The sequence below is a fragment of the Mytilus trossulus genome, chromosome 6 (genome assembly GCF_036588685.1).
Source record: "Mytilus trossulus isolate FHL-02 chromosome 6, PNRI_Mtr1.1.1.hap1, whole genome shotgun sequence".
Classification (NCBI taxonomy): Eukaryota; Metazoa; Mollusca; class Bivalvia; order Mytilida; family Mytilidae; genus Mytilus; species Mytilus trossulus.
In genome coordinates this window covers 366,716-382,142 of record NC_086378.1, presented here as the reverse complement: position 1 = coordinate 382,142, position 15,427 = coordinate 366,716, and the positions used below count along the sequence as shown (strand labels likewise).

Below are 15,427 nucleotides of genomic sequence, written 5' to 3'. Positions count from 1 at the left end.
TCGTCATACAAGTGATCCGAAAGGTTTAGCAGGCTGTAACACAAGATTTAATTGTCATACAAGTGATCAGAAAGGTTTAGCAGGCTATGACACCAGGTTTAATTGTCATACAAGTGATCCGAAAGGTTAAGCAGGCTATGACACCAGGTTTAATCGTCATACAAGTGATCCCAAAGGTTAAGCAGGCTATGACACCAGGTTTAATCGTCATACAAGTGATCCGAAAGGTTTAGCAGGCTACAGCACCAGGTTTAATTGTCATACAAGTGATACGAAAGGTTAAGCAGGCTACAGCACCAGGTTTAATTGTCATACAAGTGATACGAAAGGTTTAGCAGGCTGTAACACAAGATTTAATTGTCATACAAGTGATCAGAAAGGTTTAGCAGGCTATGACACCAGGTTTAATTGTCATACAAGTGATCCGAAAGGTTAAGCAGGCTACAGCACCAGGTTTAATTGTCATACAAGTGATCCCAAAGGTTAAGCAGGCTATGACACCAGGTTTAATCGTCATACAAGTGATCCGAAAGGTTAAGCAGGCTACAGCACCAGGTTTAATCGTCATACAAGTGATCCGAAAGGTTTAGCAGGCTAGGACAGCAGGTTTAATCTACCAATTTTTTAGACGAGGTAATGTCTGTACCAAGTCAGGAATATGAGTCCTTGGTTTTTCTTTTGTTTTAAGTATTTGAGCTTTTGATTGCGCCATTTGATAGGGGACATTGTTTTGAACTTTCCTTGGGGTTTGGAATTGATGTAATTTACTTTTCATTTAATGTTTAGCTTTGTGGCATATTTTTTTATGTTGTTATGAAACCAATTTGATGTTTTCCTTTAAGAAAACATCCCCATTTCCATTCTAAATTTTATGTGACAATTATATTCATTTTCTATAAGTCACAAAAAAAAATGGATTGTTTAAATAGGCTTCTACACTTTGAAAGGAAAAAAATATCTTCAAAATCTGTTGTTTTTGTACTAGACTTAGAAAACTGTAATGTAAGAATGATAAATTTAAAGTCGAAGTGGACATTAAAAATATTTTGAAATTCTCTTTTACTCATCATATTTTTGTCTGAAATGACATGAATTTTCATTGGTTAAGCCATAAATGTGATATCTACTCACTGATTTTTTGTCTGAAATGACAGGAATTTTCATTGGTTAAGCCATAAATGTGATATCTACTCACTGATTTCTTGTCTGAAATGACAGGAATTTTCATTGGTTAAGCCATAAATGTGATATCTACTCACTGATTTCTTGGCTAGTACTTCTTGTTCTGGTATAAGTTTGTGCGAGTCATGGGAATCACCATACGTCTTAGCGCTGTTTTCTGGGTGGAGTCCTTGAACCTATTAATTATAATAACAGTAATCAGATGTTTCTTCTGTTGCTATTTTCAGTATCTTCTGAAGACCTTTCTATAGAGTTTACATTATGTTAAGAAAAATTCATGGAATCCTTTCCACATTGCCAAAAAAAGAAGAAATTAATATAATCAGATGTAAAAATTATAAACTGATTAGAAAGTCACTTTTTAATTTCTGTCTTGCGATAAAATTAATAAGTTCTTTCATAAACATCTTAAAAAATGTCATACAAGTTTATATAGAAGATAATTTTGATAACATTAACCAACTCTGATAATCTAAAAAGATTTGTGAATCTGTCAACAGGAAGTGATGTCAAAACAGTAACAGAATCTGTCAACAGAAAGTGATATTTAAAAAGATTTGTGAATCTGTCAACAGTAAGTGATGTCAAAACAGAAACATCCTTCATATTCTTTATAATAGACTATTAACAAGAATGTGTCCATAGTACACAGATGCCCCACTTGCACTATCATATTCATTGTTCAATGGACCGTGAAATTGGTGTTCAAACTCTAATTTGGCATTACAATTGGAAAGATCATATCCAATAGGGAACATGTATACTAAGTTTCAAATTAATTGGATTTAAACTTCATCAAAAACTAACTTGACCTAATTAGTAATACTTCAACCTAAAGCGAGACAGACAGATAGACGAATGAACAGACAGACAAACGATCAATGTATAAACTGAATAACATAATGCCCTAGATTTTTTTTAATGTTTTTTTGTTTCTATCTTCTTGTTTGAGGTTATCCATAATTGTCAACCATTTTCCAAAGTGTACAAAACATACACTTTTCAGACCCCAATCTCCCTCAAAAAGTGTAAATCAACTATTTTCTAATTTTTTGACAAGAATATTTAATAAAACTGAGATCCTGTCTTTTATAGTATACTTTATTATAGAAATTTGCACCAAAAATAAACTAAAACATATCTGACGTAAAATTCTGGAAAGAAAAAAAACCATATATCATGTAGATTTGTTATTTCCATCCCACCCATTGTACAGTTTGTACACTTTGGAAAATGGTTGACAATTATGGATGACCCCTTTCTCATTTTGATGCTATAAGTACATGTATGCTCACATTCTTAATTCATATAATTATATTTGAATGGTTGTTTTCATAAATTAATTAAATTAATTGGAAATAATTAGATTAGGTTGGTAAAAAAATATAAAATAAAATATTCTTATGAAAAGATATTGAATTTGTACAAGACATATAAACACACAATCATTTTCATGACATTTCATCCATTTATAATTTTGTACCATCTTTAAATCCAGAGGGATAGGATAAGACTCAACATGACTGAATAAAAAATAACAATATAATATCACTTTTCCAAAAATACCCATGCAATAACACTTTATTATCTTCTATTTTCAGTCCACCTTTGAAAACGTTGTTGGACATGTGACTTTTTCTAAACCAATCAGATTATTATAAATACTTACTAGATGAGGATGTCCATTGTTTTCAATTTCCATACCTTCAAACAGGTTAGATTCAGGGTCATCAGGGTCAATGTTCTAAAAGGGAAAAAGTACAATCTGTTCAGTCTTAAAGTACAATCTGTTCAGTCTTCTTTTAAGCATTATATATTTTTCTAGGACTTTTTTTAAAATTGTATAACTGAAAGCAATTATAAAATAAATTTTCCCTGGCCATAGCTAGCAACATCATTAATGATACAAGTACAGACCCCCCCCCCCCCCAAAAAAAAAGAAAAAAAGAAAGAAAGAACCATTAGATCCAGAATTTTTTTCACCTAATTTCGGTCATTTTGATATAACTTAAAAGTTGGTGCTTTTTTCAAAAAAAGATCGTCCAAATCATATTACTGCATGAGTATGCTCATACTCATAGCATCAACAAACTGTTTTCACTGTTGCATTGCATTTATCCTACCATTTTCCTAAAATCGATGAAGAGCAATTAAGGGAAGGCATTAACAGTTTAAATTAATAATAAAATGATTTAAATGACTCAAAATGATAATTTTCTCAGTCATCCCTTATGTTTATTTTGATACATGTTGGTCATGTTAACTTATTTGTAGGTCTTACTTTGCTGAACATTATTGCTGTTTACAGTTTATCTCTATCAATAATAGTATTCCAGATAATAACCAAAAACTGCAAAATTTTCTTACAAAAACAATTCAGGGGCAGCAACCCAACAAAAGGTTGTTGGATTCGTCTGAAAATTTCAGGGCAGATAGATCTTGACCTGATCAACAATTTTACCGAGATTTGCTCTAAATGCTTTGGTTTCAAAGATATAAGCCAAAATATACATTTTACCCCCGTGTTCTATTTTTAGCCATAGCGGCCATCTTAGTTGGATGGCGAGATCATCGGACACATTTTTTAAACTAGATACCCCAAGGATGATTGTGGTCAAGTTTGGTGAAATTTGGCCCAGTAGTTTCAGAGGAGAAGATTTTTGTAAAAGTTTACAGACGACGGACGCCAAGTGATGAGAAAAGCTCACTTGACCTTTCAGGTGAGCTAAAAAGAAGAGTGACTGTGAACGTGATTGGTGAATTGGATTTCGAATTTGAATTAAATGCACATGTGAACGAGGCATTCATCCACATTACTAGTCCCCCACAATCCTCCTTATATATTGCTTCTTATTCTATTTAGGGTCTATGTTGCAAATACTTAGATGCTTTCCCCTTAGGGGCTCGAACCAAACACTGAAATGATACAGTTCAAATGAAAGCATCTGTTTTACACTATTCAGAGATAAATAAGGGGCCAAAGATATGTTAACTGGTTCTTGGTTAGAAGTATAACCTGAACAAACACAAGTTTGGGACAATTTAAGAACCAGGAAATTTGAATGTCTGCTCAAAGCAAGCTGTGGTTTCAGAATAATTATGTACTTGTGTCTTAAACAAAAGCCCTATTAATTAAGCACTGATCATTGGTTAATCATGTTAATTCAAATGCAGTGTTAATTTTGATTGGTTAATTAGTATATACTCGAAAAGCAATTAGTAAACGATATTTCACATGAAGCAGCAACTGGGAAACCCCCAAGCTGATTGGACCAAGACAGGGATTTGGAATTAAAATTATATGTACAGGCATTACACAAAAACATTTGTGTATCAATAATATATTTCTACAAAATAGTTCCATTAATAATATTAGTTCTCACTCTGAGCTTGTGATTAGTAGCCAGGTGTGAATTAAAAACACAGGTAAAGAGATAAGCCATCATTAGCCAATAGCTCCCCAAGGCATAAATATAGTTATAAGGATGGCCCTCAGGATTATAACACTTTACTGGAGTGGCAGTTTATTTACAGGAAATGGATAACAAAACAAAATTATGTTCAAAATGGCAATTTTGAAACTCGATCAACGAAATGACCAAAATTTTTTCTGTTGAAAAATAAAATTTGTCCTACATCCAAATTAGACGATTAGGACAAAATACTTTCAGTTTAGGACAAGACTGGCAAATATGACAGTTTCCAGACCTAATATTTATAGCATTGGTGGGGTCAGCAGTCAGAGCTCTGACATAAACAAGTCAGAATAAAATGACTTCCATAGGTCAGATATAATTTGATGTAAGTGTTGTCTCCCTTCTTGCACTCAACAGAATATGACTTGTACAGGTCAGTTTATGTCAGACTTTAATTTATCATAAAATGACTTCCACAGGTCAGCTTTTGCACAAAATATTGTGACTTAATATCGTCATATTCTAATTAGATTTATGTCCCTTTTTGATGCATTTTGACTTAGAGAGGTCATTTTTTGTTCTGACTTGAAGCAGTCATTACTACCACTTTGTTATCAATCTCCATAAAAATATAGTGTTTACTTGTTTCCAATCAAAGAGTTTAAAAAGTGGGGCTCATCAAACCTTCTTCTTTCCAGAATCTTAACATAAAATATTTATCTCATTAAATTTAATCATTTCAAAATACAAACAAAAACCAGGGGAGAAAAAATGGATCATACAATTTTCTGTCAATATCAAAAGATTTACAAAATACAATATTGGATACATTTACTAGTACCATGACAATACCTTCAATCTTCCAAGGAAAAAATAAAGGATCTATTCTCATCCACCTTTAGCTAAATTTATCAAGAGCAAAACATTTATTATTTTAATATTTCATTGAGGTAAATACTGCTGTGCTAACTGACTCAAACAAGTCACACTATGTTCTGACTTAAAAGTCAGTCAAAACTAAACTTACTTCAACCAAGTCTAGTTCTGTCATATTGATTTAAAAATGTATTGGAAAGCCAGATATAGCACAGAGGAAATAAGGTCCCCTCAAGTCACAATGAGGACTATAAAAAAAATATTTGATATATTCAATATTTAAATGCATTTTCTTTTAAACAAGTCAAATCATGTTTTGACTTTTAACAGTCAGTCCAAAACTAATTGTATTGCAATTTTTAGAGTGGGGCACTGACATATGATATTAAATGAAAGTATGGGAACGTCAGAATATAGGAAATGTATCTTAAGATCCCCTAAAATAAATAACCATTTGACTAAATTGTTTCTAAACATTTAACAAATAATAAATTCGCAGATTCAGAAGCAGGGCTTAAAGGAACTCATTAATATTGTACACCTATCATTGATTTGAAAATTTGTTCTGCAATCTGACTTTAACAGGTCAAATCATGTTCAGGCAAATTGACTTTAACAGGTCAAATGGGCATGTTCAGACAAATTGACTTAAACAGGTCAAATCATGTTCTTACTTAAAAAAATCAGTCAAAAGCTAAGTTTATGGAAATTTTGAATTTTTTAAGTCAGGCATTGCCATACATGTATGATATTAATGTTATGTATGGAAGAGTCAGATAAAAGACACGTAAACTACATGCAAGATCCTCTAAGATAAATGACCATTTGATTTAATTGTTTCTTAAAAAACTTATTAATAAATAAACTCAACAGTGGCAGATTCAGAAGGGGGGTAAGACTAAGAGGAAGATCACTTAGCTTTGATTTGAAATTTTGTTCTTCAAACTGACTTGAACAGGTCAAATCATGTTCTGACTTAAAAGAGTCCGTCAAAAACTAAATGGTTTGCAAAGTTCTGTAATAGTCGGGCATTATCATGATTGTGATGTAATAGTTAGAATGTATGGATACAAGTAGGAAAAAAAATCACAAATATTAAGTCACAATTGTAAGAACTATATAAAAGATAATTTGGTATATTTTTGATATCTTAATATTTCATTGAGGTAAATCCTGTAAGTGCAAACTGACTTGAACAAGTCACATTATGTTCTGACTTCAAGGAGTCAGTAAAATACTATACTTTAATTAAGTATTGCAACTTTAAGTCTGGGATTGTCATATGCATTTAAGAATGTATAAGAAACTCAGATAAAAGACACCCAATAATAAAGTCACAAAAATGAGGACTATAAAAAAGTGTATGGTATACTAGTATTTAAAATTCAAATATATTTTGTTAACAAATTTCTTCAAATTATCTTAAAAAATTTATTATATTTCTGTATTTTCATGACTATTTTCTGTTAAATTAATATTTGGAACTTTTGGTTTTAAAAAAAAAACATTATTTTAAAAACCATTTGACTGAATTGTTTCTTTATCAAGGAGCAAGTAATGAGAACTTATTTTAATAAGATTGAAAAAAATAATGAATTAATTAACTCTACAGTAGCAGATTCAGATATGGAGGGGGCTTAAAGAAAGAAGACCTAGTTTTGATTGGACATTTTTTCCCTGTTAACTGACTTTAACAGGTCAAATCGTGTTCTGACTTCAAAGAGTCAGTCCCAACTAAACTTATTTCAACTTTATAGTCTAGTTTTTTCATATTGATTTAAAAATGTATGGAAAAGCCAGATAAAAGACTGACGAAATAAGGTCCCCATACGGCTCAATAATGAGGACTATAAAAAAGTTTATTTTGCATATTCAATATTCAAATATATAATTTGCAAATTATGTTCTGACTTCAAAGAGTCAGTCAAAAACTTCACTTTAGCTTATTAGTACAACTTTTTAGTCTGGCATTGTCATATGCATTTAAGAATGTATTGGAAAATCAGATAAAAGACACCCAATAATAAAGTCACAATAACAAGGACTATAAAAAAATGTCTTTGGTATATTTTATATTCAAATATATTTTGTTTACAAATTTCATCAAATCATCTTGAAATTATTATTATATTTCTGTATTTTCATGACCTTTCTTTTCTGGTAAGTTAACACATGGAACTTTTGGTTGTAAAATAAATTATTTTTAACCATTTGACTGAATCATTTCTAATAAACCTATCAATTAAATAACCCAACAGTAGCAGATTCGGATAAGGGGAAAAAGGGGGGGGCATAGTTTTCATTGGATTTAATTTATCTCTGTAAACTGACTTTTACAGGTCAAATTCATGTTCTGACTTCAAAGAGTCAGTCAAAACTAAACTTATTTCAACTTAATTAAGTCTAGGATTTTCATATTGATTTTAAAATGTATGGGAAACCAGATATAAGACTGACTAAATAAGGTCCCCCAAAGTCACAATAATGAGGACTATAAAAAAATGTATTCGGTATATTTTATATTTAAATGTTTTTGTTAACAAATTATATCAAATTAATATCTTAAAAATTTATTCTATTTCTGCATTTTCATGAATTTTTAACATATAGAACTTATAGTTGTAAAAAAAATATTCTAAAAACCATTTGACTAAATTGTTTCTTAAAAAATTTTTTTAATTAATTAAAATCAACAGTAGCAGATTCAGATAAAGAAAAAGGGGGATGCTAAGATGAAGAAACCTAGTTTAATTGGATTTTCCCCCCTGTAAACTGACTTTATCAGGTCAAATCATGTTCTGACTTCAAAGAGTCTGTCAAAACTAAACTAATTTCAACTTTTAAGGCCAGGATTTTCATATTGATTTAAAAATGATGGAACAATTTTATTTGATATATTCAATATTCAAATGCATTTTGATTTCTAAAGATTTTCATCAAATTATTTTAAAAAAAAATCTTGTATTATTTCTGTATTTTCATGACTTTTTTCTGTTAAATTAAGATTTGGAACTTTTGGTTTTAAAAAAACATTATTTTAAAAACCATTTGACTGAATTGATTCTTAAAAAAAAATATGAATTAATTAACTCAACAGTAGCAGATTCAGATATGGAGGGGGCTTAAAGGAAGACGACCTAGTTTTGATTGGACATTTTTTTCCTGTCAACTGACTTTAACAGGTCAAATTATGTTCTGACTTCAAAGAGTCAGTCAAAAACTTCACTTTAGCTAATTAGTACAACGTTTTAGTCTGGCATTGTCATATGCATTTAAGAATGTATTGGAAAATCAGAATATATTAATTTTAAACGATTTGACTGAATTGTTTCTAATAAACCTACCAATTAATTAACCCAACAGTAGCAGATTCAGATAATGGGAAAAGGGGGGGGGCTTAGAAGAAGAAGACATAGTTTTCATTGGATTTAATTTATCTCTGTAAACTGACTTTAACAGGTCAAATTCATGTTCTGACTTCAAAGAGTCAGTCAAAACTAAACTTATTTCAACTTTTAAGTCTACGATTTTCATATTGATTTTAAAATGTATGGGAAACCAGATAAAAGACTGACGAAATAAGGTCCCCCAAAGTCACAATAATGAGGACTATAAAAAAATGTATTTGGTATATTTTATATTCAAAAGTATTTTGTTAACAAATTTCATCAAATTAATATCTTAAAAATTAATTTTATTTTTGTATTTTCATGACTTTTTTTCTGTTATGTTAACATATAAAACTTTTGATTGTAAAAACATTATTCCAAAAACCATTTGACTGAATTGTTTCTTAAAAAAAAATATCAATTGATTAACTCAACAGTAGAAGATTCAGATAAGGAGAAAAAAGGGGGGGCTAAGATGAAGAAACCTAGTTTGATCGGATTTTTTTCTTCTTCTGTAAACTGACTTAAATAGGTCAAATTATGTTCTGTTTTAAAAAAATGTTGAGGAGAAAATACTTAGAAAATCAGACTAAGTTTGGTGACTTTGTTGTCCTTCAAGAAGCGGTACATATAATACATAATATTTTCACTGTTTTTTAAATACATGTAAAAGATAACTATCTATTGGGTGTTTTTAAATAGATTTTTTAGCAACATTTATAACTTTGTAATTATGTTCAATTGTACACTTGTTATTTTTAATATATATTTTTTGGGAACAAAATCTTGTCAGGATTTCTTATGGTACTAGCATGGCAAGAGCATTCATATTCTAAAATACTCTTAACATTAAAAACAAGTCAGTATCTTCAGATCATTCTGAGTCTTATTGAATTAAAGTCAGAATAGTTATCAAAAGTACCAGGATTGTCATTTAGTATGCCAGACGCGCGTTTCATTCAGACTTTTATAAGTCGGAACATACTGACTTCCAATGTTCTTCTCACTTCTGTAGAAACAAAGACTATCTATATTTTAAATAAAAGGTTAATGCTTTATGTGGCTATGCATCTGGGGTAAGAATTATAGATGCGTATGGTAACTTCATAGGAAAACATATATGCCATGTAATTAATAAGAAGTGATTCATGTGAGAGGAAAATAATACTGAATAGACAATTCTGTTTGCACAAACACTGATCAATATAATATGTAAAGGTGGTCTCTCAGCAAATAAAAATAATTGTAACAGGATGCTGTTAGGAGGTCTCTCAAACAAAGCTCCAATAATTTGTCATTCCCATGGTCGCCTGACATTGAGCAAGTTCAAGTAAAAATTGGTTTGGTCTAGTAAAGTGATATGCATACATGTAGGTAACTTCTAGGGATTGACCCTGTATGTCATTCAAATCTTCTTGAAATGACGAACAGGAATATTATACGGTTAAGGGGTGGTGATCCAGACCATTTCAGAAAGGTGGATGGGGATGACCCCCATGGACTTTCCCTTTATTTTATTTGATTCGTTGTATTGTCCCATATAATAATATATAGGCTTAAGGGGTGGGGATCTCAAGGGCTTACAAATTTACAAACATAAGGGAGTGGGGTGACCCCAAGGGACTTTATCTTTATTTCATTTGATTTGTCTTGTTGTCACTTACACTTATATATATATATGGTACAGTTGTGGGGGTCTTGACCATTTACATGTTTTCACACAGGAGGGGTGGTGTGGACCCCCCCCCCCCCCCCCCCCCCAAGGGACTTCCCCTATATTTCATTGGGTTTGTTTTATTTTCCCATACAAGAATATATATGGTTTATGGGTGGGGATCTCGACCGTTTACAAAATATGAGAACATTCACAAATGGCAAGGGGGGGTTAAACCCAGAGACTAGCCCAGTATATTTCATTCAAATCAATTTGACATTATAAAAAGGAATATATATGGTTTAAAGGGGATCTTATCATTTTCAAGATGTAAGATTTTTCTCAAATGACAAGGGGTTGGGCGACCCATAGAGACTTGCCTGGTATATTTCATGATACTTTACAGAGAGAACAAATTGAGTTTAGGGGGCAGGATTCTTGACTGTTCACAAGTTAAATGACAGGGGTAGGGGTTATCCCTTTGAGACTCACCCTACATTTCATTTGATTTATTTTTAATATCATATTCCATAATCATAACTGAAAACCCGTTTTGTGAATCTTTTAATGTTCTCAAGTTAAAATCTTTTTTTTTTAAAATAAAACTAAAAAAATATTTGGTTCTTTAGTTAAACCCTCCCTTCCTTTTTCCTTTATTTAAATTATTCCGATTTTCATTTCATTTTCATGAATATCAATATTCAAAAGATCGTTTTTCTCATTTGGAGAAACGAAAAAACAAATATATTTAATAAGCCGCAAACTCGGAAAGGTTTAAAAGTCAATTCATGATTGAGTTTAAAAATAGAAAAATCACGTGACGATGTTCATCTTGAAGCAATAATTTCACTTTTAAAATTGCACTGACTGGTTAATAATGTTAATACTGTTTAAGACAACACGAGTTGTCTCCCGAAAATAACAGTTCATTATCATAACAACATTTTCTGACCTGAACAAGTCAGAATTGTCAGACACCAGGTCATCTCAAAGGCCACGCGTCCGTATTTACAGGTCACGCGCCTTCATGAAACAGCAACAAAATCACTTGCAAAGACCTTCTTTACACGTAAAAAATATTAAAATGGCCATGAAAATACGGAGGTAATATGAATTACCATCTGAAAATGACAACATTGACCTAGATTTTCACTAAAAAAACGTTAATAATCACTATATTTTCAATAACTTCTCGTTCGAGAAACTCCCAAAACAACGACTCTCAAACACGTGATCTCTCGCAAAAAACCACGTGATCGTATGTGTCTTAGATCGGCGGCAAATTCAAAATAACTTCTGGTTTGACGGACTCGATGGAAAACTACGCAAAACAAAAATTGACCCGTACAGGTCAGAATTTCAAAACATTTTCTGACTTGAAGAAGTCAGTTTATTCTGACTTGTTTATGTCAGAGCTCTGACTGGTCAGTCAGACACTTGTTTATGCCTTTAACTTAAAAGCTGCCACACTGACATATTCTTAATACCTCGGGTTCAGGTAGATCTCCATTTGATTTCCTCCATTCTTTCATATTTCTCTCTGCCAACAACCTTTTCCTTTGTGTTAGTTTTTGCATGCCTTCTTCCATTTTCCTTGCATAAGACTTGCTCGGTCTGTCAAGATGTCGTTTCCCAAAACTTCCTTGTCTGACCTAATAAAAATATAAAATTTGAATGAAAAACATCTATGCATAAAACTTACAAGAACTATTTCAAGAAAAACAAGTGAAACTGCGAGCTACTGCTCACTGATGATACCCCCGCCGCAAGTGGATAATATTAATAGTGTAAAAATATGCAAGTGTTCGGTAAACAGGAAGTTGTCGAGTGATGAATCTAAAAACGCATCACACGGCCGTATAGCTGACTTATATTAATCCTGAAATCAAATTTCAGAAATCCTTGTATTGTAGTTCCTGAGAAAAATGTGACGAAATTTTCAACTTGGCTATCATGTGTAAAATCATACAAGTGTTTGGTAAACAGGAAGTTGTCAAGTGATCAATCTGAAAACGCATCACACGGTATAGCTGACTTAGATATACCCTGAAACCAAATTTCAGAAATCCTTGTATTGTAGTTCCTTAGAACTAGAGGCTCTAAAGAGCCTGTGTCGCTCACCTTGGTCTATGTGAATATTAAACAAAGGAAGCAGATGGATTCATGACAAAATTGTGTTTTGGTGATGGTGATGTGTTTGTAAATCTTACTTTAATAAACAGTTTTGCTGCTTGCAATTACCTCTATCTATAATGAACTTGGCCCAGTAGTTTCAGTGGAAAATCTTAATAAAAATTTACAAATTTTAAGAAAATTGTTAAAAATTGACTATAAAGGACAATAACTCCTTAGGGGGTCAATTGACTATTTCTGTCAGGTTCACTTATTTGTATATCTTACTTTGCTGAACATTATTGCTGTTTACAGTTTATCTTTATCTATAATAATATTCAAGATAATAACCAAAAACAGCAAAATTTCCTTAAAATTACCGATTCAGGGGCAGCAACCCAAGAACGGGTTGTCATATTTATCTGAAAATTTCAGGGCAGATATATCTTCATCTGATAAACAATTTTATTTCGTCAGATTTGCTCTAAATGCTTTGGTTTTTGAGTTATAAGCCAAAAACTGCATTTTATCCCTATGTTCTAATTTTAGCCGTAACGGCCATCTTGGTTGGTTGACCGGGTCACGCCACACATTTTTTAAACTAGATAACCCAAAGATGATTGTTGCCAAGTTTGGATTAATTTGGCCCAAAAGTTTCACAGGAAAAGATTTTTGTAAAAGATAACTAAGATTTACGAAAAATGGTTAAAAATTGAATTAAAAGGGCAATAACTCCTATAGGGATCAACTGACCATTTCAGTCAGGTTCACTTATTTGTAAATCTTACTTTGCTGAACATTATTGCTGTTTACAGTTTATCTCTATCTATAATAATATTCAAGATAATAACCAAAAACAGCAAAATTTCCTTAAAATTACAAATTCAGGGGCAGCAACCCAACAAAGGGTTGTCCGATTCATCTGAAAATTTCAGGGCAGATAGATCTTGACCTGATCAACAATTATACCCCTTTTCAGATTTGCTCTAAATGCTTTGGTTTTTGAGTTATAAGCCAAAAACTGCATTTTACCCCTATGTTCTATTTTTAGCCGTGGTGGCCATCTTGGTTGGTTGACCGGGTCATGCCACACATTTTTTAAACTAGATACCCTAATAATGATTGTGGCCAAGTTTGGTTTAATTTTGCCCAGTAGTTTCAGAGGAGAAGATTTTTGTAAAAGCTAATGACGACGGACGACGACGGGCCAGGTAAGCTAAAAATGTGACGAAAATTTTCAACTTGGCTATCATGTGTAAAATCATACAAGTGTTCAGTAAACAGGAAGTTGTCAAGTGATCAATCTGAAAACGCATCACACGGTATAGCTGACTACGATAAACCCTGAAACCAAATTTCAGAAATCCTTGTATTGTAGTTCCTGAGAAAAATGTGACGAAAGTTTCATGGGACGGACTGACGGACGGACAGACTGACGGACGGACAGATGTACTGACGGACGGACGGACTGACGGACAGACACAGGTAAAACAGTATACCCCCCCCCCCCTTTTTTAAAGCGGGGGTATAATAAGTATCTTGTAAAAGTTCATGATATGTGTTCATGGGTCAAATAATTGAACTGGTCTATACATGTATGTTATCCTGTTGCGATGCCAAATTTTTGTGAAAAACAAATGAGTATGGGCAATATAAATTAAAAAACCAAATATTACTGCAAATTTAAAAGTTATCATACATATTCTTAGATAACTCCAAACTAGACCAATTTACAAGATATTCAGAAAAGAAAAAAAAAATTCAATAAGTATGTTTTAGATCATTAGATTGGGAAAGTATAATGTGCACACACAAGAATCAACTTCTTTATATTTGGTGAGATTATGTCCATAGTTATGATAAAGCTTCTTTTGAAATATTTTTTTTTCCTTGGCTGTGCACGATGTTTCCACAAAGAAAATAAAGAAGGAAAACTGCATGTATTCTGTATTTTTCAAAATTTTTATCATGTTTATGAAAACTGTACATATCATGACATAATTGTGACGTTATCAGATAATCAAAGCACTGTAAGCACTGTAATGCAGTTAACCAAAAACCAAGGCAAATTTAATTATGGAAACTGTGGCAGTGTTGCTTCAATTCTTTTTTTTATCATTTGAAAGAACAAATATTAAACATTCGTATATTGTACATTTATGTTTGTTCAATGAATTGAATATTAAGGCAAATTAATCAATAATGAGCTATAAATGAAAATTAGTATAGGCCCAGATATAATTCAAAAAATAACTAAAGTAAATTAAATTAACCCAGACTAATTTTTTGCATCAATAAAAGTTTTATAATGAACAAGAAACAATTGTAACAGGATGCGGTTACAAAGTCTCATAAACAAAGCTTCCATTATTTGTCATTCCAATGGTCCCCTGACATTGGGCAAAGTCCAGTACATATTGGTTTGTTCTAGTAAAATAATATGCATATGTGATGCCTAGGAGATTGACCCTGTATGTCATTCAAATCTTTTTGAAATGAAGAAAAGGAATAACTATGGTTTAGGAGTGGGTATCTCGACCGTTTACAAGTTTTCAAACAGGAGGGGTTGGGGTGACCCCAGGGACTCCCCATAAATTTCATTTGATTTATTATATTGTCCCATACATGAATATATATGGTTTAGGGGTGGGGATCACAACCATTTACAAGAAAAAAACACATTTTCAATTAAAGGGGATTGGGATCATCCCCAGGGACTCACCCTTCATTTCATTTGGTTTGTTTTATTGTCCTGCTTTCATTACTTAAGACTGTGTGTGTCTATCACATACTGTTTT

General features: G+C 31.9%; 1 protein-coding gene across 5 annotated transcripts in view; it reads right to left on the bottom strand.

Annotated features, from left to right (window-relative positions):
* Nucleotides 1-15,427, bottom strand: part of LOC134720545 (MAM and LDL-receptor class A domain-containing protein 1-like) — a 117,755-nt gene that overhangs the window by 88,387 nt on the left and 13,941 nt on the right. For 3 of the 5 annotated variants that reach the window (XM_063582856.1, XM_063582858.1, XM_063582857.1), the window contains exons 4-6: nt 12,005-12,169; nt 2,852-2,926; nt 1,260-1,358 (exon numbers count right to left, since the gene is read on the bottom strand). In XM_063582856.1, the coding sequence (XP_063438926.1) occupies nt 1,260-1,358; nt 2,852-2,926; nt 12,005-12,169 (339 nt within the window). The other 2 variants (XM_063582859.1, XM_063582860.1) reach the window with 1 other exon arrangement.